Source organism: Manis pentadactyla, chromosome 8, assembly GCF_030020395.1.
Source record: "Manis pentadactyla isolate mManPen7 chromosome 8, mManPen7.hap1, whole genome shotgun sequence".
Lineage (NCBI taxonomy): Eukaryota > Metazoa > Chordata > Mammalia > Pholidota > Manidae > Manis > Manis pentadactyla.
Window position 1 is genome coordinate 112,389,736 of NC_080026.1, and position 25,757 is coordinate 112,415,492.

Sequence of the window (25,757 nt, forward strand, 5' to 3'; positions counted from 1 at the left end):
CTCATCTCCTCTAAGGATGTGAGAGAGAGATTCACATGGGGACCTCTCTCCCTAAGGTTAGGTAGGTTTCCACCCCTTCCAGAACCTGTGTCTCAGTCTCCTGCCAAGGGTTGGCCATACTATGAGAAAGAGAGGCACTTTATTTGAAATCTAAAAGGTTACAGGTACATATGTAGGCGTTGTGATATGTGTGGGGTGGGAGGGAAAAAAAGCAGAGACAGTAGCCTATGCATAGCCATTATGTTTTTATTGGATCTGGTGTATTTCTTATTTTACAAAATATACAGAGGAGCCAAAAATGCAAAGCAAGCATATTAAGGGGTGGCAGCATGACAGGGGTGCTGACAATGAGGTGGGACCTGGGCCCTACGGTCCCTGCCTTCTAGATGTATTCAGGGCATCTCTGGAAAGATTGAATATAACAAGAAGAGACCTTAGGTAGGAATTGAGGAGGCTATGTAGGGGGGTTAGAATAGAGCCTGGGTAGGTAAAAGACTGTATTGAATGCCCCTGCACTGGATTCAGGTGCTATGCCTGCCTCTCTCTTTCCCTTTTCTTCTAAGGCATCCATTCGATGATCCCTGACTCACTCTGTGCCTCCAAGTCTAGAGGAAATGGCAAATGAAAACTTAAGTTGTAGCCATCAGAGAGGGTAGGCTAGGCCTTTGGAAGGTATCAGCCAGGGTATCTCCCCCCACCAGCAGCACACAAACAGGAAGGAAGGAAAGGAAGAATTCCAGGAATGAGCCAGACATCAGGAATCCAGGCTCTCCTGGGATACTGAGGAGGGTATGGAAAGTGTCTGGGGCACTTCAAGGAGACAAGGTCTTCTGAAGAGCCTGGGAAATCATATTCTGATGGCTTGGGGTGGCAGACCTCTAGAGTCCCAAGCTATAGTCTGGCATGCCTGAGCTCTCACTGACAATCTCCAGGCCTTTCTGCTTTTTACCCCAGCCACCTCCTAAGATCCTCTACATTCTTTCCCACCTCCTACAGGACTCAAAGGACCCGGTCTGCAAGGCCAGTCAGTGCCAAGGACAGCAGCCTCTCTGAGAAGGCTGTTTGTGAGATCCCTGTTTGTGAGATTAAGGACAGGGGAAGCACCATAGCAGGAGAGATTTTGTTTAGTGTTATGGTTTCTAGAGTGGGGGTAGGACTGGAGAACCACTCCTTTCCTATAGCAGGGGTGCTCTCAGTGCTAAATGTCAGGCAGGAAGGGAATGGAAGCCATAAGGAGTTGGGAACATACTGCTCACTCCCTGGCCCCTTCAGTTCCAGCAATCTGGACCACTGAATCCCAAGGCTCTTGGATTCCTACAGCCCCCAGGGCAGGGCAAAGATGAGGACAGACCTGGAAAGAGAAGGGTGAGGTCAACCTGGACTAGGGCTAGATCATGTCCCCCCAGGACAACTGACCCCCTCTCCTGGAGAACTAGATGACATTGTCAAAGAGCTGCATAGACCTCATGATGTTTTCGTCCTGTAGCCATGGTGTGAGAGAGGCAGATTGGAGAGAGAGAGAGAGAAATAAAAAGAGCTTGTCAGAGACAGGGAAAGGGACACTGAGTCATAAATGGGGACATTCAGAGATGTAGCAAAGGAGACACCCAGAGAAACCTGAGGTTGGGAAGGGACAGATACCCCAAGTTGTACAGGAACAGGACTTGGAAGAGGGGTCGAGTTAGGGAGATGGCACTCAGCCCAAAGGAGCCTTCTTGTATATCACTGAATCAGGTCCTGAGTCCAGACCAGGCAAACGTGGAAGGCAGGGGCTTGTACCTTTTGACAAGACTCAATGAATTCCTCTATGGTCACCACGCCATCCTTGTTCCTGTCCATCTTCTGCAAAAAGTAGTCAGATAGGGAGAACAGGAGGGATGGCAGGAGAGAGGCAGGTACAACTCGGTCAGTTCCCTGCTGGGACCTCACCTCCTTCCCTTCACTCCAGGACCCTCCAGCCTATCCAGTCCCAAGCACCTGGAAGAAGCTTTCCACGTGTTCCCTTGGGGCCTCCTCACGGAGTGCAGGATATGTATACTTGCCCATCATGTCATAGATGGATTTCATGATATCAAGCATTTCCTGTTAGACCAAGAGAGAAGAGGATCCCTCCTCAGAGCCTCCAGCCTCCAAACCAGGAGGCCTAGGGTAGGCCTCACCCCTTGCTGGTAATGTACATGTGGGTCATGTTTCCCTCCCATGGGCCCTTTGCACCCCACACACATACAAGCACTCCAACTCTTCACACCTCCTTGGTGATACAGCCATCCTTGTTGAGGTCATAAAGGTTAAAAGCCCAGTTCAGCCTGTCGTCTATGGTTCCTCGAAGAATCACCGATAAACCAGCCACAAAGTCCTGGGAAGGAGAGGGGGCAGAGTTGTGTCTTCAGATCCCCTTCATCCAACCCCCTCTGTGGGTCTGGCCTGTGGATGCTGGCCCTGAAGCCCCAGGAAACAGGCCTCCCTGGCCCACCTCCTCCAGCTCACCTCAAAACTGACGGAGCCATCATGGTTGGTGTCAAAAGCATTGAAGAGAAAAGTAGCATATGTACTGGAGTCTGTAGGATAAGTGTGAATAAGTAAGCCTGGCTTCCAGATAGAAGAGGATTTCCTACTTCCGTGGGGCTCCCCAAACCCCTCTATCCCTTGGCATTCCCAGCCCCTCCAGAACTCTCTCCCAGACTCTGCCTAGAGATGGGCATCCGCTTCCTGTCAGACCTTGTACCCTCACCTCCTTGAGGAAAGAATTGGGAGTAAATCTGCTTGAAGTTCTCCTCATTGACAATTCCACTGGGACATTCCTGGGTGGGGAGAGACCAGACTGAGGACAGTGACAAAACTCCTGCTCACCACCCATTCCAGGCCAGAGACTCTCAGAGAGAGGGAAAATCTTGCCTCCAGGCTTACCGTGTTCTTTTAGTGGGAGGCAAACCTTATCTCCAGTGCTCCCCCGCCCCGTCCAAAAAAAACCCCCACGGAACTAACAGGCCAATCTACAGGCTCCACCCCTTCTCAAACCTGCCAGAACTGCCCACTAGAAGTTAGGTTTACGGGGGAGGAGGGGTTGGAGGGGTTCTCCCTCCTCCTCCCCTTCCCTCATACTCCTCAAAGCACCCAGTCCATCCTTTTCCTTAAAGTTCTGGATAGGCCCCGCCCCTTCTGCTCCACCCGTCTCCCCACCCACTCGCTTTTTGCACTCACGTTCTTGAAGCCCCGGTACAGGACCTGCAACTCCTTGCGAGTGAACTTGGTTTGCTCCTGTAGCTGCTCCAGACCCTCGGGCCGGTGACACACGGTGGACAGCTCAAACTCATCCTCCACGCTGTCTGCAGGGGTCAGTGGGGAGTGGGGACAGCCGCGCCTCAGGCCCGGCCCCCTCGAACCCTCTTCAAAAACTGCCGACCCAACCATCCTCCTCCCCAGCTTTGACACCGGAGACCAGTCTGCCAGTTCCCTGGACCCGAGCGGAGGACATCAAGGCAAGGAGAGAAGACGGTTAGTTTCTAAGTCTATCACTGGGCCTGGCCCCAGGGCCAGAGGTCCGACTCGGTGCTGGCCCATGGGCCCTTCATCCCTGGTGGAAGGGAAAGGCACCAAGCCACATTATTGTCCCAGAAAGAAAAGAGTGAAAAAAATGGGTTCGAGACGGAGCGTCTGCGGGACCGAGTTCTGATCCTTCCCAGACCAACTCAGATTTGCCCAGCTCGGATCTTGCAGTGCCCGATCCGTGCCTAGACCCTTCCCTCCAGGCAAGCCCCACCTATCCCAGCCATGCCGGAGCCATGCCCCACCCAGCTCCAGCCAAGCCCCGTCGGGACCCCAACCCTGACCCCGCCCCAAGTAAAAGCCTTAGCAAAGGCCCCACCTCCGCCCCATCTTAGGCCCGCCCCAGCCCCCTACATCCAGTCCCCAGGCAAGTGCCCCCACCCCGAGCTCCCGAAGTCCCCCACTCACGCTCCCACCAGGAGAGTAAGTCACCTGGGTCCAGCGGGCGGGGTCTGTGGGGGCGGAGGGAGGCTGGGACGGCTAATGCTGAAGGGAGTGAACTGTCACCAAGAAAGTGGAAGACCACACGACTGCAGACACACTCGCCCCTCACACTCGCAGCAAATCTCACACTTACGTGTTACAACGCACCCACCGCAGCCCCGCGCGCAAAGGCACACGTAATGAATGGGCACAGACACACGAAATGGACCCCATTCACACATCCTTGCAGGATTCACGCCTATTCTTTTTCTGAATCTACCCCCACGTGGGACCCAGCAGAATCAAACACAACGATACTCTCAGATAATAACCACAATATGGGCCTATATAACTTATAAAAGGTTCAACTGACGAAATGAGGCTTGGAAACAAAGCGGTTACTCTAATGGGGACCAGGCTGGGACTAGAAACCTCAAATCTTGGAATTTGGAGGAAGGCGGGCTCCGTCCTCTGCACCTTGCATCCATCCAGTGGCACTAACAACAAACTTCGTGGGGCCCAAAACATGCCCGGGGCGGGGTGAGCAGCGGCAGCCCACCTAAGCCACACACAGACCCTCACGGCCGCCTGGTCTCCTCCCACCACACTGGCCGCACCAAAGCAGGCCCAGGCCTCAGCCCTCCGACACTGGCCTCACCCAAATACTCAGCTCCTGCGGGTTTTGCAGGAGGGTGAGTGCCCACACTCGGGACCCGCCCCCTAACTGGCCACATCACACATCTCACTGTAGCCACGCCCTTTCACTCAGCCAGCCAGCACCCACCCAACCCTGGCCACACTGGCCCCCCCCACACACACACACAAACAGAGCCAACCCTGGCCACGTTGGTCTCACACTCACACCCGCTCGCCTCGCACTGGTCACACCCCACACATACGGCCCCGCCCCCGGAAGCACTGGAGAGGCACTTGCTTTCACTGACTGAGGGCAGGGCTTGGGGCCCGCAGCACGGCAGCAGCTTGAGGAACCGCTGCTTCAGCGCTTTTTTAGTGGGGCCTGGAGGGTGGCCTGGGAAAAGAGAAGACCCCAGGAAGGCACATTAACCCCCGCGGTCCCTCCGTTCCCTGTACCCTCCCCACCATCACAAATCAACCCCAGATAGGGGGTGGGTATTGATAGAGGATTGGGGGGAATGGCAAGGTATTTGGGGCTGGGTTAGGGATGCCCAGTGGGTTTCACAGGCATGGGAAGTCCACCAAGGCAGCTCGGGCACCTTGTGTAACGAGCCACAACCAGCGGCAGCAAAGTGGCTGGCTAGGTGTGGGAGGTGGGGTGGTGGTGGCAGGCATTGGCCACTGCTGACCCAGTGCCCTTGGCTCCATTGCTATGGCTGGACCTCTGAGGGTGATATCCAACCCAAGGATTGCCTGGGTAGGAATACCTCTCGCACACACACCCACATACAGTGACAGGTGTGTATAGCAACACACAGAATGATAAATCACAGAGTGATGGATGCCATACGGAGACAGCTTGATACCCTATAAAACATCCACACCCAATGGCCTAATTAAGCAGGCCCCAATACATACATACACACAGGCACACACTTTGACCTAGTACTCCTTAATACAAACATAGACAAATGTGACCCAGAGCAAACATGACACACACATATGAGGACCCATACAGGCCACCTTACACGCAGCATGATAGAACCACTCAAGAACACTCAATGACCCTGGGACACGGTGACACAGTATGTTAACAACACTATGACACACTGACATTAAAACATTATGACACATATCAAGGTCACCATGACACATACCCATGTCACAGTGACCTAAGTGGCCATGGCACCCAGATACTTAAGACTGCACCTCATCCACAGGACTGGGTTTGTATTACTGAGTAAACCCACCTTTGTTCCCTATAACCCTTAATTCCAAAGCACCTAGAACCTTCCTGCCAGTGGAACAGTTCCTCATTAGCAAACTCATCCACCCTAAAAGTCTGTCCCTTTCCACTCCTTTCCAGTATGGCTTACTTTCTGATGGTGAAATGATCTCCAACTTTGAAGCAATAACAGACCTTTGAGGTGAGTATTCTGGTGTAATGTGGGGTTACCCAGAACACCATTGATCATGGTTCCCCTCATTTCCCCTTATTTACACGTGTCCTAACAGCTCTAATTACACACCAGTAAGATCTACCGCTTTGGTGTGTCAGTCGCCCTGCTGCAACCACCTCCAGCCTCCAGAGCCAGAGCCCAGCAGACTTGACATACTGACTTAAGCTGGCCTCAGTCGGTTCCTGGCGGGCCCCAACTCCGGGGTTTGGTTACTCCCACGCAGACCTCGCCCCCTCCAGCCAGGCTCCACCCTCAGGACCAGGCCCAGCTCCTGGAGGAAACAGCTTTGTCAACGCTGCCTCCTCCTCCCACAAGTCCTCACCCCCCACCCCACCCCCCGCCCGCAGCTGTGGAGAGCTGGAAGGGAGAGGGTGGGCTGAGTGAGGGATCGATGGCAGTCTGGCCCCCAGCCCAGGGCTCCATTAGCTCAGACTTTGGTTTCCTGAAGCCGGATTGTGCCCAGTGTAGTTGCGACCCACCGGGCTGAAGAGCAGCTCCCCCGCCTCTCCCAGTCTCCCCTTCGTCACACACATCCTACCTGGCCCCCTGCCTACTCCCAGGATTCAGTCATTTCTAGCCTCTTTGGAAGATGAGAAGAAAAAGGGGCTGCCTTCAGCCTACAGAACACCTGGGTTTCCTGGATGACCCCTCTTCCAACCAAATAGTCTGAAGGGGATGGCACATTAGAATGCAACTGACTTCAGCTTTTCAAGATTGGGTGAACCCCAGTTCATCTAGGGCCAATCCCTGCTCCTCACCCCACCCCAAAAAATGCAGCAGAGGTTTAAGCATGGGCTGAGTTTTCTGCTTGTACTGTACCTTACAGCAGGCAATTCATGAACCTTCCTCTTGTCCCTAGCTCCCCTCACATCTTTTCAGTTCTCCCAGGTGTCTACCCTACATCCCTCCTATCATGGTTCTTGCCTGTTTTCTTGTCCCTGGTGGAACTGGGGGATAGCCATGCTATGCAGCTGCATAGTTCTTGGTGTGAAGAGGAGGGATAGGCCAAAACTCTCCGGAGGCGACAGAATATGTTCCCCTCTCTACCTCCAATATCACTCTCCCCACTTGACTTTGAGGTGGGTTGGAGAATTGATTTCCCATTCCCAAAAATGTCTAGGCCCTGGAGACCATTCTGGCCTTGGGTCCTGGGAGGAACTGGGATCCCTGATCTGAGCCACCCCTCACTCTCCTGCCAGAGCTAATTATAAATGTCTTATTCACAGTGTTCCTGCTTCTGTCCCTTAAGAACCCACCACCTTCCCAAGCTTTGGGTATGGAGTTCATGGGTATACCCTTGGGGAACTCTAGGAACAGCCAAACAACAATCCTATACACAAAGAGGCACAGCCCCACAACCTGTCCCCCTCAGGCACAGTCACATTCACCATTTCACAAAGCCAAACACCCACCTTCTCACATACACAGGCTCACACAGTCACATGCTTTTCCTTTCTCACCGATGAACCCATCTCTCTCCCTGTATCTCTCACACACTGAGTCCACACACACTCTGTAAACTACATGTGCAACAGTGGAGGTGTGGAGAGTCACACACATCTTCAGAGCTGTTGGGGGCTCCTGGCTCCAAAAGGACTCCCCAGGAATCTGGTCATTTCTTAGGATCCCTGGAACCTCTGTCCTCTATTCCACATACCCTTACCTGTCTTCAGACCTCTTCTTATGCCCCCCAGATTCTCCTCATCTCATACCCAGTCCTCCCATGCAGTACCCCTCCTCACCTCCCCAAACACCCTGCCCCTGGCTCTCTCTCACCTCCCTCTGACACCCAGTCCCCCAGATACCCTCCTCACTTCTCCAGATGCCCTATCCAATCACTAACCTGCTCACTTTTGTCCCAGTCATAACATCATAGTAATCCCCACCCCAACACTGCAGGGAGGTGCCCCTCCAGCCAGCAGCCCAGACACGTGGGTTACCTTCCAAGGACACAGGCTCAAAGAGGCCAAACTGCTCCAGGACCTTGACAAACAGAGCGAGGACCACAAGCACAGCAACCATCTCCAGCCCTTCCAGGTTCATTGTGGGCGTGGGGCATGGCCCCCACCAGCTGAGCCTCAGACAACAGCTGCCCTCCCCACACCACCTCCCCCTCAGGCTCCCCAGCCTGAGTAGGACCGCCTGCAGACTCCCTCCTCTGTTCCCTCCCTGGATCTCCTCCCTCTCCCCCCCCACCCCCTGCTCCACACGCCTCCCAGCCACAGCCTCTTCCTCATCCAGCCTATGGACTGGATCTCCTCCTCGGCAGCCTCTGGAGTGAAGGATATGGACCAAGATGGGTCAGGCCAGAGGAGGAGGCAGTAACCTGCCTCTATCCCTAAGAACAGCTTCCTCCAAACACCCTGTGGCTGTTCTGTGCCAAAGGAAGGGGGTAGAGGAAGGGGGTGTGCTTAGGGAGAAGGCAGGGGAGGGTGCTGTGTGCTTGTGAGAAACTATGAGCTGCACGTGTATAAGAAATAGATGCATGGTCACAATATGTTCTGGGTGTCTGGGTGTTTTCTCAGTATATATTCCTGTTTGTCTGTACGGGGTATATGTGTCTCTTTTGTGTGTCTGGGTATTTGTTTACACATGATTGTGCATCTGTTTATTAGGTATGTGTCTTGTGACCTGAGTGTCTGTGGTATGTGTGTGTGAGAGGGTTTTGGAGTACTTCTGAGTATATACAGCATATGAGGTGTCTATGTTTTAGTAAGGAGTTGGGTCTGAAGATTGGTAGTATGGATGTGTCCTATAATTAGGAGTATGAGTCTCTGGTGGTTGTGTAATTGCATCTGCATGCAACTGTATGAGAATATAAGGGGAAGAAGATAGTGACCTCTCCTGTCAGGAGGACACCACCATCGATCGTGGTTGCCACGGAGACTGTGAGGGGGAAGCATCTCTTTCCACAGACCACAGACAGGGAAACTGAGGCCCAAGGGAGGTTAGGATTAGGTCCAATAGCCAGGGCAGGAGAAAGGCCAGTTAACCATATCACAACCCCCTGGAAAGGGAACTTACTGCAGCTGCTTTTGGGAACAAGAGACTCAAGCTCCTTGGGAGAGGAGGAGGGACTGTGCTCTTCCCTTCCTCCAGGCTGGGGCCTCTCAAGGGAGCTGCCAAAGCCCTGCCTACTCCTTGGGAACTGTTATTGAGCTCATGGAGAGGCCCAGGGTAGGAGGGAAGTCCGAACCCTCCAAGGGAGCCACCCATGCCTACCCTCTCTAGCATTCCTGTAGCCATTCCCCCATCTTCCCAGGTCCTTGCTGGTGGTGGTTGTGGAGTGTGTGTCTGTGTGTGTGTGTCTATGTATTTCAGTGGTGGGGGTGGGGGTGGGGATGGGGGGAGGCCTGCAGAAACAGTGAGCCAGAAGATAAGAGCCTAAGTTACTGCCACAGCTGGCTAACCTTGAGTACTCACTGAACGCTAGATTATATTCTATGTGCTTACAGACATTATTATATTGGATTTTCACAATTAACCTGTGAAAGAGGTACTGTTATCCTCACATTATAGGCAGTGAAACTAAGGCAACAGGACGTTAAGCAAGTCTCCAAGATCAGTGTCAGAACCTCAGTTTAACCCAGTCTGACTCTGAGCCTGTGCTCTAAACCACCACACTAAACTGTCTTTCTTAGCTCACTCACCCAGGAGGCTCAGTTTAGGAGAACTGATCCAGAGGGAGCCCTTACCCCTTGTCCAGCTCTGGGATGAGTGTGTCTTAGCCCCCATTGTGGGGTAGGTGGGGCCAGTTCCTAAGGTTCATTTGAGGTTCCCTGATCTGCAGTTCTACAGGGCTACCACTGGGGGTCAGGCTTCTATCTCATATCTTAACCCCTTCCTTCTCATTCCACCTCCCGAAATTTATGGAAGGTGTGGAAAGGACTGGGAAGGAGGGAACGCCGCAGGTAGGCTTGCTTGATCCCCAGACTGCCCCTCCAATCCCTCCTCTGGAAAGAAGTCAAGTCAGGGATTGCTTTTGGTTTCTCAAACAATTGTTTAAAAAAGACACAGGCCGAACATGGTCACTTCTGTTCAGCCAAGTCACCAAACCAGGGCCTAAAACTTAAACATGATTACAGTTTCAACCTCCCCCCAAAATGTCATCAGGCAGGAATTTTCTGATAAGTGTCATTAAGATAATCCATCACGTGCACCTTCTCCACCTTCTGTAAAAGGTCATGTGTGGTGGTGTAGGTAAAATTGTAGTATTTCCAGAATATCTCACCTGGCTTTAGTACATCTGCATATCAACAGGCTCTCAAAGGTGGAGAGAAGTATGGCTTTAGTGCATTTGCATCATTCCTCAGGGGTGGAGAGAAGTTCATCTCCATATCAATGGGTAAGGAGGGCTTATATGTACCTGAGAGAAGAGGGGAGGGCTGGTTTTGCTTCTGCTGGAGCAGGGAAGAGAGACAGCACGTAACTGCAGTTGTGAACAATAAACAGATTTAAAATTTTATTTCTCCCTTTGACTGATTTTGGTTTTTAGAGGTATTTTGCCCCGGGATTTCCTCTCCCTGGACTTACATCTGGCACAGTCGGCAGGGTTCCTCTGAACCTGAAATCTGTTAAAATGAGTGCAATGTTTGGGAGAGCTGCCCAAGAAATGATGGGGAGAAGTGTCACTTGCACCAAGGGACATGTGTCTACACTCGTGTGGTCATACACCACTGCTGGCCATGCTGACCCCGCCCTGTGGCCCGAGTCTAAGGCTACTGCTTCTGCCACTGCTGCTGCTTCTGCTGCCGGCTAGAGCCTGGTCACAACTATGGAAAAGAGCAAAGGTCTGGTACATCTTAACAGAAAAGCAACTGGCTGCTCTGTACCATGCCTTGCTGGCTACAGAGCCCATTGCCGGAAAAGCTCTGACCAAGGTAATAATCACCTAACTCACCACTGGGTGGGTGATAGACTGGACCCAAAGGCCATGGAGTGGTGTGGCACAGACATCTACCATATATCGTGTGACTGGCCATTTGCCTTTGGTATCCCCAGGGAATAATGAAGCAGATGCATTGGCCCAGGTGTGCTGCCTAAAAGGAAAGCCTGCCTCTGATGTGACCCAATGGCTACATCAGCATTTGGTGTACGTGGGACAAAAGACAATGTGGGCTGTAACTGGTCAGTGGGGCTTGCCATTGACCTTTGAAGAAGTCAGCCAATTCTGGAAGAAGTGTCATGCACCTTGTGCAGATCAGCAAACCACCAAGAGGGGCCTAGAATGTCTCTTTGCAGCCTATGGCCTGTCGCCAGTGATTGAGAGCAATTAAGGCACACCCACTTTATTAGACATGTGTTGCAAGGATAGGTGCAGCAATTAAGAATAAAATGGACATAGCCCTGCAAGGCAAACAAAAGCAAAATTGAACAAGTGGGACTATATCAAGCTGAAAAGGTTCTGTACAGCAAAGGACACCACCAACAGAACAAAAAGGCATCCTACAGTATGGGAGAATATATTCATAAATGACAGATCCGATAAAGGTTGACATCCAAAATATATAAAGAGCTCATGCACCTCAACAAACAAAAAGCAAATAATCCAACTGAAAAATGGGCTAAGGAGTTGAACAGACAGTTCTCCAAGGATGAAATTCAGATGGTGAATGGACACATGAAAAGATGCTTCACATCGCTAGTCATCAGAGAAATGCAAATTCAAACCATAATGATATATCACCTCATACCAGTAAGGATTGCCACCACCCAAAAGACAAACAACAACACATGTTGGCGAGGTTGTGGAGAAAGGGGAACCCTCCTACACTGCTGGTGGGAATGTAAATTAGTTCAACCATTGTGGAAAGCAGTATGGAGGTTCCTCAAAAAACTCAAAATAGAAATACCATTTGACCCAGGAATTCCACTTTTAGGAATTTACCCTAAGAATGCAGCAGCCCAGTTTGAAAAAGACATATGCACCCCTATGTTCACTGCAGCACTATTTACAATAGCCAAGAAATGGAAGCAACGTAAGTGTCCATCAGTAGATGAATGGATAAAGAAGATGTGGTACATATACACAATGGAATATTATTCAGCCATAAGAAGAAAACAAATCCTACCATTTGCAACAACATGGATGGAGCTGTAGGGTATTATGCTCAGTGAAATAAGCCAGGCGGAGAAAGACAATTATCAAATGATTTCACTCATCTGTGGAGTATAAGAACAAAGAAAAAACTGAAGGAGCAAAACAGCAGCAGACTCACAGAACCCAAGAATGGACTAACAGTTACCAAAGGGAAAGGGACTGGGGAGGATGGGTGGGAAGGGAGGCATAAGGCGGGGGGAAGAAAGGGGGCATTAGGATTAGCATGTATAATGTGGGAGGGGGGCATGGGGAGGTCTGTACAACACAGAGAAGACAAGTAGTGATTCTACAGCATCTTACTACACTGATAGACAGTAATAGGGGTATGTGGAGGGGACTTGGTGATGGGGGGAGTCTAGTAAACATGATGTTCCTCATGTCATTGTAGATTAATGATACCAAAATAAAAAATAAAAAATAAATGAACATGGCCCTGGACATTTTGACACATGGAGTGGCAATGGCTGTCTCTTCTGGCACCTTGGGGAAAAAGCCTGAAGCTGGCCTCCTGTGTATTCCTGTAATAACAGTAAAGTGGCCCCCCACAATCACAGTTATCTGCTTCTACAGTCCTTGTGTCCTGAATGTGTCCCCTGGATGCAGCTGCCGTGTGATGGCTGGAATGGACAAGTTTTGGATTTAATCTGCATGGTACTTTGAACCTAGCTGAATCCTCTGGCTTGAGAATTATCGTGATTATGTTGCTGTTGTCGAGAAAAAAATGCTTAAAAGAGAGGCTTGACTTTGTCTAATGTTTCGTAAAAGTTTTGTGAGTAATCTAGCATAATTGTTAGAAATGAGTAAACAAGTGTAGAAACATTTTGTGCTTAGTGAGAGGTTGTGCTGTAAAGTACATTACTTAATCTGCATAGGCTGAATCCTCTGACTTGAGGATCATCATGATTTTATTGCTGTTGCTATTGTATGTCATTAGTTTGGTCAGAAGAGGGGGAATGAGTAAATTGTAAGGTGAGATTTCTGGAGGGGAGGACTGTAGGTAAAATTGTAATATTTCCAGAATATCTTGCCTGGCTTTAGTATATCTGCATATCAACAGGCGCTCAAAGGTGGAAAGAAGTATGGCTTTAGTGCATTTGCATCATTCCTCAGGGGTGGAGAGAAGTTCATCTCCGTATCAATGGGTAATTATCTGGGCAAGGAGGGCTTATCTGTACCCAAGAGGTGAGGGGAGGGCAGGTTTTGCTTCTGCTGGAGCAGGAAAGAGAGATGGCCCAGGACTGCAGTTTGTGAGCAATAAACAGATTTTAAACTTTATTTCTCCCTTTGACTGATTTCGGTTTTTAGAGGTATGTTGCCCTGGGATTTCCTCTCCCCAGACTTACAGGTGGGAATGTAAATTGGTTCACCCATTGTGGAAAGCAATATGGAGGCTCTTCAAAAACTAAAAATGGAAATACCATTTGACCTAGTTATTTCAGTGCTAGGAATTCATCCAAAGAAAACAAGATCCCTGATTCGAAAAGATATGTGCACCCCTATGTTTATCACAGGATTATTTACAATAGCCAAGATATGGAAGCAACCTAAGTGTTCATCAATAGATGAATGGATAAAGATGTGGTACATATACACAATGAAATATTATTCAGCCATAAAAAGAAAAGAAATCCTGTCATTTGCAACAACATGGGTTGCTGGATGGATCTAGAGGGTATTATGCTCAATGAAATGAGACAGGCAGAGAAAGACATATACCAAATAATTTTACTCATTTGTGTAGTATAAAAACAAAACAAAACAGAAGGAACAAAATAGCAATAGACATAGACACCAAGAAGGGACTAGTGGTTTCTAAAGAGGAGTTGGAGAGGGTAGGTGGGGAGGGAGAAGGGAATTACGGAACACTATAATTTGAAATCACAATATAGGTAGGTCACAGGACAGTAGTACAGCAAGAATACTTAATCACTCTGTAACATCTTACTACATTGATAGGCAGTGACTGCAATGGAGGGGGTGAGGACTTGATAATACGGGTGAATGTTGAACCACTGTGCTGTTTATGTGAAACCATCATAAGACTGTATGTCAATGATACTTTAATAAATTTTAAAAAGAGGTCATCTGCATCATATGATCCACCTTGTTTTTTCCCCTAAGAAAGAGTGAACTGGCCTGAAATAATCCCTTTTTCTCAATTCTGCTAATAACTACCCACCCCATCCCCTGCCCCAGCTATAAAAACCTTCATTTTGTACAACTCCTTGGAGTCTCTCTCTACTTGCTAGAGGGGATGCTGCCCCATTCATGAATAACTTAAAAAAGCCAAGTAGATCTTCAAATTTACTTGGATGAATTTTATTTTTTAACACTTCAGAGGTTACAGACTTACAAATAAAAACAGCAAATACCTCCATATTGCTGTCCAAATTCCACACCTGACATTTAATACCCTTCCCCCTACCCTCATCAGCAGATCCCTTTTTTTTTTGTCAGCCAGTTTAGCTTCCTCACTGTCCCCCAAACACACCAAATTCAATGCCATCTCTGTGCCTTTGCTCCTGCTATTTCTTCTGTCTGGATGCCCTACCTTCTCTCCTGTCCTACAGTTCTTATCTATCCTTTAGAGGCAGCTTAAATTTCCTTCCCTTCAGAGCCTCCAGCCCTCAGTGGGCTCCTAGCTACCTGAATGTCTACTGAACTCATTGTTGGGCTCTCAAAATTCAGCACCTAATTCCTTACTGTTATTAGTCAGACCCGTAAAAGCAGGAGGCATAGCATGGTAGGTGATAGTGTAGGCCAAGGTGCCAGACTTTGCAGGTTGAAATCCCAGCTTTGCAACTTGCAATTAGCTGGGCAAATTCTTAACCTTTGTGTACCTTGGTTTCCCACTTCATATGGTTGCTGGGAGTAACTGAATTAATACAAGGAAAACTGTTAGAGTAACTACTGAAATGTTTGCTACCATTTTAGTAACAAAACACTCCCCCCTTTCCTATAGCTCCTAACCATTCACAAAGCATTTTCACAATGTTATCTTGATGGCTTCTCAAGACAACCCTGAAGCAGAAAGAATGACTAGTATTTGTGCCCTTTTTATTCATGAGGTGAGCCCAGAGAGATAAAGGGATTTGCTCAAGGTCACCTACTTAACAGAAAATGCAGATCTGAACCCCGATCTTTCTGGACTTGTCCTGTTTTCTCTAGATTTCACGCTCCATGAGGGCAGAGATGTTAAAAAAAAAAACAGAGCTATACAAACTGAATGGTTCTGAGCTGGTGCCTGTGCAACAAAGGTGAACCAAACAGGGTTCTGGCTTCCACTGGGTAGAAAGAGACAGCTCACTGAGAACTATAAAGCATCTATTCATTCAAAAAATATTTGTAGTGTGCCTACAAATTTGTTGCATTCCTATGTGATAGGGACTATTCTGGGTAGGCCATGAAATGAGCTATAGTAAAAGCTTTCTAAGAGGAAGGCCAGGAAAAACCTGGAGAGGGTATTTTTTGAGCTGGTTCTTAAAGGATGGTTAAAATGTCAACAGAGGGATAGATATTTAGGGGGCACATCTGTGTCATGGTTACTGTGGTGTAAAGCACTAAATTTCCAGAATCTCCTGCCTGGCCTTAGCCTATTTCCATATACCACTACAGCTTTTTGAAACCTTAGGGGCAAGTCCGGGAGAAAGACTGTTCTCTCCTTCCCTCTGCTGCATAATTGGTCTGGCACTTGGGCACCAGGCTGGAGGGGATGGCGGGAGAGCAGCGACAAGAGGGGGCAACACAGCCAGAGCCAGGCCTCATTATGAAAATAAAAGGGTTTCTCATAATCTAGCTTTTACCTTGACTGATTTCAGTCACACCAGTTTATTCACCCCAGGCTGGGAACACACTTCCCCCAAAGCTACAGTTACTTTACATGTATCATCTCACTTAGTCCTTATAATAAACTGGAGGGTCTATTATTCCGTTGTTTACAGCTGACATGGTCAGAGTGAGAAGTAGTATACTCATTTTGCAGATAAAGGAATTGAGGCTCACAGAAGTGATTTCCACACAGTTAACACAGATGATCTAGAATGGATCAAGACTTGAACCAGAACCAACCATCTGCCAGCTCTCTTAGGCTGTCTCTCCAATGTGTGTGGTAGTATCAAGGGATCCTGGGTGACTAGCTTAGTTTGTGTTGGGGGAGCTGTGAGTGATAAGACCAAACAAAAGGGTCAGATTCATGGAGCCTTGAAGGCCAAGCCAGGCTGCTTGGATTGAAAGAGGCAGCACAGCAGTAACTCCCTGCTCTCTGCTGCTGATTCACAGATGGACTGACAATCTCACCACCAGTGGCCTTGTCCCTGGGCCCTCAACCTTCAGAGACCTTGATCCAACCTCACAGGGACTCAAGCTTCCAAATCAACCAGGCCTTTGGTGGGATGGTCCATCAGAAGTAAAAGTGAGTTGTTCTTCAGGCTGTCCCTTCTCCCCAGAGACCTCTCAAGTCTCAAGGCCCTATGAGAAACTTGCTTAGATCTGTCCTCCCCAAGCATCCCTGTGTCACTTGGCTCTTTATCCAAAGGAGTGCAGTCTTAATGGAAGCACTTCAAGCAGAATGAGGACTCAAAAACTATCTTGAGGCATTATGTACGCCCCCATAAGTCCAGCATACCTTACCACGGAGATATTCCTACCTTTTAGTCATTTACTTCCCACATTTCAAACCAGAGTAACACTGCCTTATGCAGGAATCCATCCTAAGCAACTGTCCCACTTTCCTGTCTGCCCTTGCTCACCCAGTGAAGACCCCAGAGCCCTCTTCTCAGTCCCTGAGCCCTGCTCCATCCCCAGTCAGACCAAAACACAGCAGCCCCCAGCTGCATCAGGTGATTAATGACCTCCCTAGGCCTTGGGGCTATTTTGGGGCCTGGAAGTCACGCCTGCTATGATTGAGAGCTGGCCCAGTCCGGCTGCAGCCATCTGTCACTGAAGACAGGTCCAAGCAGGGGATTTGGTAGTGGTGGAGGCAAGGGAGTAGCCGGGGCACATGCCTCACAAGAGATTTCCAAGCAGGGATCTGGCTCAGCCCCCTCTCCCCTCCTTCTGGGAAGCCTTATGGCAAAGAGAGCCTGCCTACATTCCAGGGACCCATGCGGATACCATGGAGAGGGCCAGAGAACTACAGATCCCAGAATGCTACAGGCTAGATTGTTTTGGTCTCCCAGGCCAGGTGGGAAGGGGATGCAGGGTTCTGTAGGTCCTGCCCAGGCCGTCCTAAGAAAACCCAGAAGAGGATGCACAAATCTCAGTAGTCCCATGGTATATACCCACAATCCACATGTAAATTCCACATCAAAATACAACCTTGTGAAGGCTACATGATTAACTTAGTGTGCCTCAGTAACCCCCAACCCAACTGTAAGGCATAGAACTCCAGGTACCTGTAGTTCTCAGTATCATAGAATCCCAGGGATATGCAATCCCTGGAAATGCTCAACTTCTTTATTACAGACTCCCAGAGAGACAAAACAGTGACATACAACCCATTTGCCATACAAGGATCTCCATTCCATCATGTATGAACTCACTGAGTTCATATTAGTCCAGTCCCACCTCAGCAATTTTTCTATCTGGACACTGACTCCAGTCATCTTAAGATCACATTAAACTAAGAAGTTTAGTAAATGGTTGTGCCTTTTCTCTGCTCTGCTGCAACCTTCTTCCTTTTAACCCTGTGAGAAGCCTTGTCCTTATATCCACTGAGGCCCCCCAACTCTGCCCTTAGTGAAAAGGTCAGCCCCCTCCACCACCCCTCCACCACTGTGGAGGACCATGCCTATCCCTCTCCTTTCTTCTTTGAAGATCTCTATCTCCTCTACCAAACCCTAGTTCCACTTCTGTCAGGTGTCTTGCCCTTTAAACCCCTTTTCTTTGCGGGATCCTACTCCCTCCATCTCTATGAATGGCCCTTCCCGTCCCCACCTCTGTAAGTCTCCTACCCCACTTGGCTCACTTTTTGAGGGGTCCAGCCCCTTCCTCATACCTGGCGACAATGACCCAGTCACCAGCTGGTAGAGGGATCGCGCTGCCTGCCCCAACGGGCTCCGGCACCTGCGGGGGCATCGGTTCATGGTTCGGCAAAGAGCTCAGTGGCCAAGCCCCGCCCCCAAGACCCGGGGCGGTCCCGTCTCCGCCCCCGCCCTAGTAGCCCTGCGTGGACTGGGCGAGAGGGCGGGCCCCGCAGCACCAGGTCCTCAGCGGAGCCTCGTCCACGCCCCTTCTCCCGGACGCGGGAGGGCAATTCACTCTGGCCCCTTCATCTTAAGTACCCTCCCCCGCCTGGAGCGGGGTAGGGGATAAGGCAGCGCGGACTCTCCTCACAGCCTTCTCTGGGAACGTTTTCTGGATTTTTGTGGTGAAGGGGGTGGCACCCACGAATTTTGAGAAAGGAGCTAGAGGGGAAATGGACCTTATCTTTTATTGCCCTTCTTCGTCCCCTCCTCCCATTTTGGCCCGTAAGTGCTACGGGGTAAGAGGGCGTAGTTGTCATGACAACTTCCCACACTTCCATACTTCCTGGACCAGTGCGGGAGAGCGGGCAGGAGGGAAGAGGAGGACCTGGCCAGTATGTATTGGGGGTGGCAAAGAGGCAGCCAGGATGTGCTTCTACTGGTCTCTTGGATCCTGGCTCTGAATCCCTTTTCAGTTTTGAGTCCCTGTCCTGCTCAGGCAGGTTCACAGACTCCCTCATCATACACTGACTGCTAACCAAATGCACTAAGGAGAAGGCCCTTCCTCCTGGTCCTGGCTCTGACCCCCTTCCGGACTCATTCCTATCACTTATGATCAAAGTAAACCCTTCCACCGACGCCTTCAAACAGTTTGGAAAGACTGTAGGAGAGACACTCTTCCCACTGGAACCCTGTATTTTGGTTGAAAATCCTACGTTCACGAGGCGAGAGTCACCTCCAAACTTCACGCAAATCTTGGCACTTGATTTGTACACACTCATCGAATCAGCTCCGCAAGCAAGGCTCCTCTAAGACCACATGGGGGCGCACCAGTCCGGGGAACCACCTTCATGGCCAGAGGAACGCGACTCCGAAGATTTCAGACGCAAGGACCGAGCTCAGACCTTGGCCAGCCAGGTCCCAACTCTCTCATCGTCTCCAGTCCTTTTTTTTGCTTCTGGCTGGGCCGGGACCGCCGTTGACTGCTGCCTCTTCCCACCCCTCCGCAGTGCCAAGAGGCCCGCAGGGCCGGGAAGACCGGAAGGCTTAGATGCGGGGCGGGGTGGCACTCGGATTTCTTTTCCCCATAAGTCTCCCCAGCTTTGTTTGAGCCTGGAGTGGGAGTGAGGACCGAAGGTGGCCGAGAATGCCCAGAGGTATGACTTTAGGGCTCCCTCTCTGTCAGGCCTGGAATGACGGGAGCTAAAGACTACCCTAATGTCCGATCCCAGGAATCCTGCCTGCCACAGAAAAGGAACTTTGGGGATTCGGGTGGCCCGACCGCACCTCGGCCGTGAGCAAGCCTTCAGTACCGCGGACAAGGACTCCCCTTCAGGCTTCATTCATCTCTGATATCTCGGAGCGCCAGCTCGTTTAACAACGGCGCCGATCCAACCCGATTTGTCTCCCTCTATAAAATAAGCCCCTCCTTCTAACCGAGAGCAACTGATAGTCTTATTTCTACAAGCTGTGTGTGGAGTAGCATCTACAGCGAAGATGCTGCTGACATGGAACAGGATTCTTGACGCTTGTCAACATTTGACCTTTATTTCTCTTGGGAAGCAGGCAGGCAAGAATTAGCACTCCCCATTTTACAGATGAGAAAAGTGAGGCCCAGAGTGCATAAGTCATGCACAGTTGGAACTCACATTTCCATACCTGCTTCCTCACCTTCATCCGATCTCTCATTCAAATAACTAAGTGGGGAAGAGATGATTACAGTAAAGAGGAGAATCAATTAAAGCTATAAGCAAATACTTGACTAATGTGGTGCCAGTGAGGGCCCTGGGGCCCATACTACTTACTCTCAAGGATCCTGAATAGCGGAAAACAGAGTTCAGACAGCTGGACCTTTGGATTCCATCCAGGAGGTCTGAGCCACAACTAGGGCACACCTGGGGTCTGCTTGAGTGGAAGGGCTCCCCCTTCTGGGGGTCTCAGCATAGTGACTAGGACCTCCCAGGGGTTACTGAGTAGGGTCATTTCTCAAGGCATTACACCCTAGTCCTCTCTCCCATCTCCAAGTCTCAACCTCACTCCCCTCAGGACAAAGATCATGGCATCCCTCCACCTCCCCAGCTTGTTTCAACCACAGGGAGACAGTCTCCCTCTTCCCATTCTCTGTGGTGTTCTCTGTTGGGCAGGCTGCACAATGAAATAGAAACACAAATACATGAAAATGTACACAAGGTGACACAGTCACCCAAACCCATGGATCTGCCTGTCAAACTCAGGAATATGCACAGACACAGATATACTGGTCTCACATACTTCCCCAGTGTGGCAGAGAGAGGATACTTGGGCTGCAAAGTAGCTTGGGGGGACTCTTATAAGGGGTAGCCACATGGCACCTCCCAGGCCTACTGCTTCTATTTCTGTTGTCTGGAGGAGAGGCAAGAGGATGTGCTTTCCTCTGGGTTTGGATGTTCTGGGAGGGTTGTTGAGGGCTGAAGGTGCTTAGGTTGTGAGAATGATCTCTGAGTAGTTTTTTGGGGGAGTGCTGACCCAGCACTAACCAAAGCCTCCCAGAGAAGCCTGGTTGGGAGCCAGGCTGTGCAGCTGGACACCTGAGTCCCTCCTTAGGTCCACCTGAGCTATTTGTGGAGAATATGGGGAAGCAGTTGTGTGCACTAAGACCCCCTTCTGCACCAAGAAGCCAGAGGCAGCAAGGTAAGACACGTCATTGACACAGAGCCCTACAGCAGCCATCACCACGTGAAGGTATACACAATTAGTAACAAACACCAACATAACCTACATGGTTGCATAATCACAAAACACAGCACAACTCACTTTAACAAGTGCTCGACCCAGGAGGCTCATAGTGAGAAAATCTTACAGAGACATACCACCATAAAATGAAGCCCTGACACATTCTGGTTGTCATATGCCACTTCACACACTCAAAGCACAGTTGCAGACAGAATAGAGATGCATGGTCAAAACAACTTCATTAGTACAATCAGGGTCCTACACAATCTCTAACGTCAGGCGAGATCATGCAATTGCACAGCCACACGTAATCACACTACCCTGATTGTCACCAAGCTCAGGGCACATGGCAACCAGCTGTGGGAGGCGCATACACATATACACACAGAGACACACACAAAGAATGACAGAAGCTCACACACGTAACACCTCCCACTCCAGACACCCTCTTAGCCTTGTCACGCACACCCCCACCTGCCGCTTCTCCCCACCTGCCCACCTGCTTGCCCCCCTCCACCCCTGTGGGGCCCAAGGCTTTGAATCCCAGTGTCCTGCTGCCCGGAATAGCCTGAAGGGTACCTGAGAATGGGGCAGAGTGTGGGGAAGGGCCTAGCCAAGGCAAAGAGACTTAAGGGTCTGGGGGTATGTAATCTACCCTTCCTCCCACGAATCCTGAGTCAACGACTTACCCGTGAGCTGGTCATAGGATCCGTCCAGGTCTCGGGAATCGGACAAACTCTCCTTGCGGCCCTGGCCCCGCATGGCCCCCGGCGCCCCCCTCCCGTCCCACCTGGGCCGTGGGAGGGGGCGCCGGGTGGCCGGGATAGGGCGCTCACACGGCGCCCCCTGGCGGCGTGCCGCGCTGCTGGGGCTGGGGACCGAGAGAGTCCGGGCTGGAGCTGGGTCTGGGGACCCAGCCGGGGTCTAGGGCCCACCCGGGGGTCCAGGAGCAGGAGCGAGAGGCTTGGACAGTAGGTGAGCGCAGAGCTGGAGGCAGAGCGGAGCTGAGCTCGGAGCCGGAGCCAAGCCGCCTCTCTTCGCCCGCCCCCTCCCCGCGGCTGTCACCGCCGCCTCCCCCCTTCGGCTCCTGGATTGGCTCCCCCTACCCCCACTCCCTCCTCTTTGCAGCTCCTGGGAGGCACCCGGTTAAAGGGTGAGCTGGGGAAGTGCAGGGAGGGAGGCTGGCTCTCCAGCAACACTAGCCCCAAAACCTGAAGCCTTGGATCTTGCTGGTGGAGGGAGCCGGGCCAGAAAGGCCCCACTGTGAGGAAACCCCGCCCCCAGCTCTGGCACTCACTCCTTCCTCCACTGTCAGCACTGGTCGGGGTTCTGTCTCTGAGTTCCCTGTTCCACCAGTCTCCTGTCAGCCCCTATTTTTCCTGTAGTTCTCCTCCCACATATGAGTCTCTGTGGCCCCCACCAGTGCCCACCATGCGTAAAGAGGGTTGAGGATGCAGAGGGAAGGTTAACTCAGCCTCTAACACAGGCTTCTTTCAGGCCAGTGTACTACCATTCCATCTTCTCTCAGAAGGACCCCAACCTCACCCAATCTAGGACCCTGTCTCCTGGCCACATTGACTCTCAGGGTGCCTTTCCCCCTGATCTAATGACTCCTGCTGGCCAAATGGGAAGAAAAAAAAAAAGTGACCGAGGACAGTTTCCTAAGACTTTATTGCTCTTTTGTTCCCTTTTTTTTCTTTCAACTTTCCTGCCTTTCTCTCTTCTGTCACCTGCCCTGTCCTAGAATGCTTTTGTTTTCCAGAAAGCATGGGGAGCGACTGAAGGGTCTGAGGACCCAGATGAAGATACAGAGTAAGGAAGAAAGACCCCCCTCCCTTAGATTTGCTGCTTTTCTGAAGTCAGTGGCTATCATGGAACTGGGCTACCTCCAGCTTCCAGGAATGGCTACTAAATGACTGACCTACTTGTCTGACCTTTCCCACCAAGCTTCCTGGGCTCTTAGCCTAAGACCCCCCACCCACCATGAGAAGGGAGAGGACAGTGTCTAGTGGGTCTGGATGGTATGGTAGCAGCGTCCCAGGTAATCCTGCCAGCCCAGTGACTTCTCTGGAGGAGTGACCTGCTGAGACTGAAAGCTTCAGCTAAAGTGACCCCAGCAAATTTAATCTCTTCAATTGAATTTAATTTCCAAGCAGTTGATTCAATTAACCCAGCAGAAATTGTGGTGGGAGTTCAAGCTTGAGAAGGGGATAAGCAGCTGGAGGAGTGATGGCCTTTGGGAGCAATGCCCTGCTCCTGGTTCTGGAAGACCTTCCACAGACCTGGTATATACATCGGGGCATAGACAGAACATGGGCAGCTCCTTTTGAGAGCGATTTAGAGGAGAGGAAGGGGCCCCTGTTTGAAGTTCTTAGAATAGACGAATGTAAAAAGGCCATGAGATGGGCCTTTACAATGGAGGGCAAGGAGTCTTTTGCTTATGCCTCATGTCCTAGACCTGCCCTTGTTCACTTCATAGGAGAAGCTGGCAGGAATCCAGAAGCAGCCCAAATGGGCTGGCCGGCCTCCTCAACACCAAGTTTGGAGATAAGGAACTCTTTTCCCTCCTTCCACCCAGAAGGCAAGAAAGGCTACAACTCTGAACTGAACTGGTTCTACTGGGGTCAGGAGGCTCAGGAGGACAGTCTCTAGGATAGGTAGGCAGGGATCCCCTAGCCATCATCTGGGAGATTACCTTAACTCTGTCTTTGAGAAATGAGTTCTGGATAACTGAGACTAAGGGGAAAAAAAGACACTAAAAAAACTGTCCCGTACAAATCAATTTTTAATAACTTCAACTTGCCACCAGCTTCCAGCTCCAAATCCTTCAGAGTTTATCACTGGGAAAAACACTAAATGCTACAGGTTGAGATATCCATCTAGTGATCAGAGAACCAGCCCCTGACTGCTTAAGGATCTATATCTATACATGGCAGCATGTTGGTTAATTCTCTGGAGCTAGTGCACATCATCTGCTCAATGTTGGAGCCAGAACTCTGGTTTCCAGGGAGGGCGAGTCTCCCAAAGAGATTTCAAGCCAAGTGGAACAAGCAGCAGTCAGGAAGGCCCCAGACCTGCTCTTACTGCTGGATTCCTGCACTTACTCCCAGTGTCTTCCTGTGTTGCTTGCCCCCTGCCATCCTGAGGGCTTTAGAAAGTGTTTTGGAAAGGGAGGACCTCAGATAGCAGCTACTTCCAGAGGCAACTGTGGGGTAGGGAAAGCCTACAGCAATCTCATGGAGGCTGTCCAGAGGAGGAACCACAGGCCAACTTCCCAAAGGCCAGGAGACTTGCCTGTGGCTCCACTCAGAATATGGGTAGACAGAATGGCCTCTCCATGCTGCTCACCTGGACTCTTTTAGATGGAGGGCACTTTGCCCCCAGCAGGTTCTCTTCAGTCCAGGCACCAGACCACAGCGGGAACAGATTCCTCCCCAGAGGAAATTCTCAGGCAGGCTGGATGTAAACAACAGCCGGGTGAGGGGGCGGAACACGTGTAGGGGAGCTCAGCAGAGGCAGGAGAGGCTCCCAAAGGAGGGGGTGGCTAGGGAGGTGGGGAAGCTGCTGCAAAGTAGGCACCTGATGGCTCCAGAAAACCTGTCAATGTTTATTTCACACATACCCTAAAGACAATTTAAACCAGATTGAAAATGAAAAGCTATGGTTGTGACCCTATAGTGCTGAGAAGTCCAATGGGTTGGAAGGCAGGGGAAAAAAACTAACAGGTATTCCTGGTGCCAGGAATCAAATACAGAAAGTGGTGGCTGGACAGTGAAGCATGGGGCAGATTCTAATCTCCAGTCTCCCAGGGGAGTCAGCTCTGTATTTAGAAAATAGAAAAAAGGGTACCCCATTCCTACCCAACCCTAAGCCTGAGCTAAGGGTCCTAATGACTGGACAGAGGGTCAGCAGGGGCAAAGGACACAGATTTCAAGCCCAGTTCAGTCCCAGGCCCAAAGGAAGCAGAATTAGCTTCACTTATATCTGAGAGTCTTTTCGGAAGCTTAAGAGAGTCATTGGCCCTCAGAGTATTGGCACTACCCTAAGGCTTTTTCCAACAGCTCCTGAAAAGTAGTCAGCAGCCTCAACTTGTAATCTCAATTGGAAATGTGAGAGGGTGTCCAGGGAGCCCCCTGGAAGTATCCACATTTTTGAAGGCTTCTCCTGTGCCCACCAATCCTTCCCCAAATAAGATTATCCCTGGCTTGCCCCTCATGGCCCCTGTTGTCCAAACTCCACTGAAGTGCAGCCTTCACTGAGAAAACTCGATGTCCGTGTTTTTTCCTCCAGCCTTGGGGACAGCTCCGTCTCCCCTCACTTCCCGTCCAGTCCAGAAGCCTCATGGGTAAGGGCAGTCAGTGGCGGCTCAGATAGGCGTGGCCTCAGGAGATAGTGGAGAACTCCTTGAGCAGGACTTCCTGGCTGAGTGTGTGGAAGGCCAGGTTCCTCCGGACGTTGGTACTAATGGATCGAACCTGGGAAAGGGTAGGGGGAAAGTAGGAGAGCACAGGCAGAGAGAAAACAGGAGAGAGTCTGTTACAAACAGCACAGGGCAGGGCCTGAGGCACAAAGCCAAGATGCAGGGCTAGCAGTTTCTCTCTTAGGAAATTAACTCTTAACAGCTATCAAGGTTGAAGGCAAATGAGAGAACAGTTCCATAACAATGGGAAGAAAAGCAGAAGGACTGAGAGATTCAAA

At 50.5% G+C, this 25,757-nt stretch overlaps 2 protein-coding genes and 1 long non-coding RNA gene across 15 annotated transcripts in view; 1 reads left to right on the forward strand and 2 right to left on the reverse strand.

Annotated features, from left to right (window-relative positions):
• Window positions 1-1,077: 1,077 nt before the first annotated feature.
• On the reverse strand, window positions 1,078-22,124 carry KCNIP2 (potassium voltage-gated channel interacting protein 2). 12 transcript variants are annotated; one of them, XM_036898833.2, is made up of 10 exons: window positions 21,749-22,124; window positions 4,904-4,999; window positions 3,979-4,032; window positions 3,202-3,326; window positions 2,732-2,801; window positions 2,488-2,558; window positions 2,249-2,356; window positions 1,978-2,082; window positions 1,780-1,842; window positions 1,078-1,351 (listed from the first exon to the last, which is right to left on the reverse strand). In XM_036898833.2, exons 1-10 carry the CDS (start codon window positions 21,819-21,821, stop codon window positions 1,253-1,255), a joined length of 864 nt encoding a protein of 287 aa, XP_036754728.2. In that variant the 5' UTR covers window positions 21,822-22,124; the 3' UTR covers window positions 1,078-1,252. The 12 variants fall into 12 exon arrangements, with proteins under 12 accessions (XP_036754728.2, XP_036754730.2, XP_057362224.1 ...); XM_036898835.2 differs by having other exon boundaries at window positions 1,078-1,480; XM_057506241.1 differs by lacking the exon at window positions 21,749-22,124 and adding an exon at window positions 8,006-8,127.
• LOC130684625 (uncharacterized) lies at window positions 3,311-12,402 on the forward strand. Its single transcript, XR_008998990.1, has 4 exons — window positions 3,311-3,495; window positions 5,972-6,032; window positions 7,292-7,339; window positions 7,965-12,402. It is a non-coding gene; the product is annotated as an uncharacterized LOC130684625 (long non-coding RNA).
• A 1,702-nt stretch (window positions 22,125-23,826) lies between the features above and the next one.
• Window positions 23,827-25,757, reverse strand: part of ARMH3 (armadillo like helical domain containing 3) — a 251,635-nt gene continuing 249,704 nt past the window's right edge. For both annotated transcript variants that reach the window (XR_008998987.1, XM_036898696.2), the window contains one exon: window positions 23,827-25,534. Coding sequence is in view for 1 of the 2 variants with exons in the window: in XM_036898696.2 (XP_036754591.2) it covers window positions 25,442-25,534 (93 nt within the window). In the remaining variant the exon portion in view is untranslated. The remainder of the gene's footprint in view (window positions 25,535-25,757) is intronic.

Excerpts from the sequence above, each read along its gene's own strand:
- KCNIP2 (XM_057506241.1), bottom strand. The coding sequence starts at position 8,108 with ATGAACCTGGAAGGGCTGGAGATGGTTGCTGTGCTTGTGGTCCTCGCT. Across the intron at positions 5,000-8,005 it reads TGAGCCTGTGTCCTTGGAAG|GCCACCCTCCAGGCCCCACT; the intron begins GTAACCCACGTG and ends CTCTTTTCCCAG. Across the intron at positions 2,357-2,487 it reads ATGGCTCCGTCAGTTTTGAG|GACTTTGTGGCTGGTTTATC; the intron begins GTGAGCTGGAGG and ends TCTCCTTCCCAG.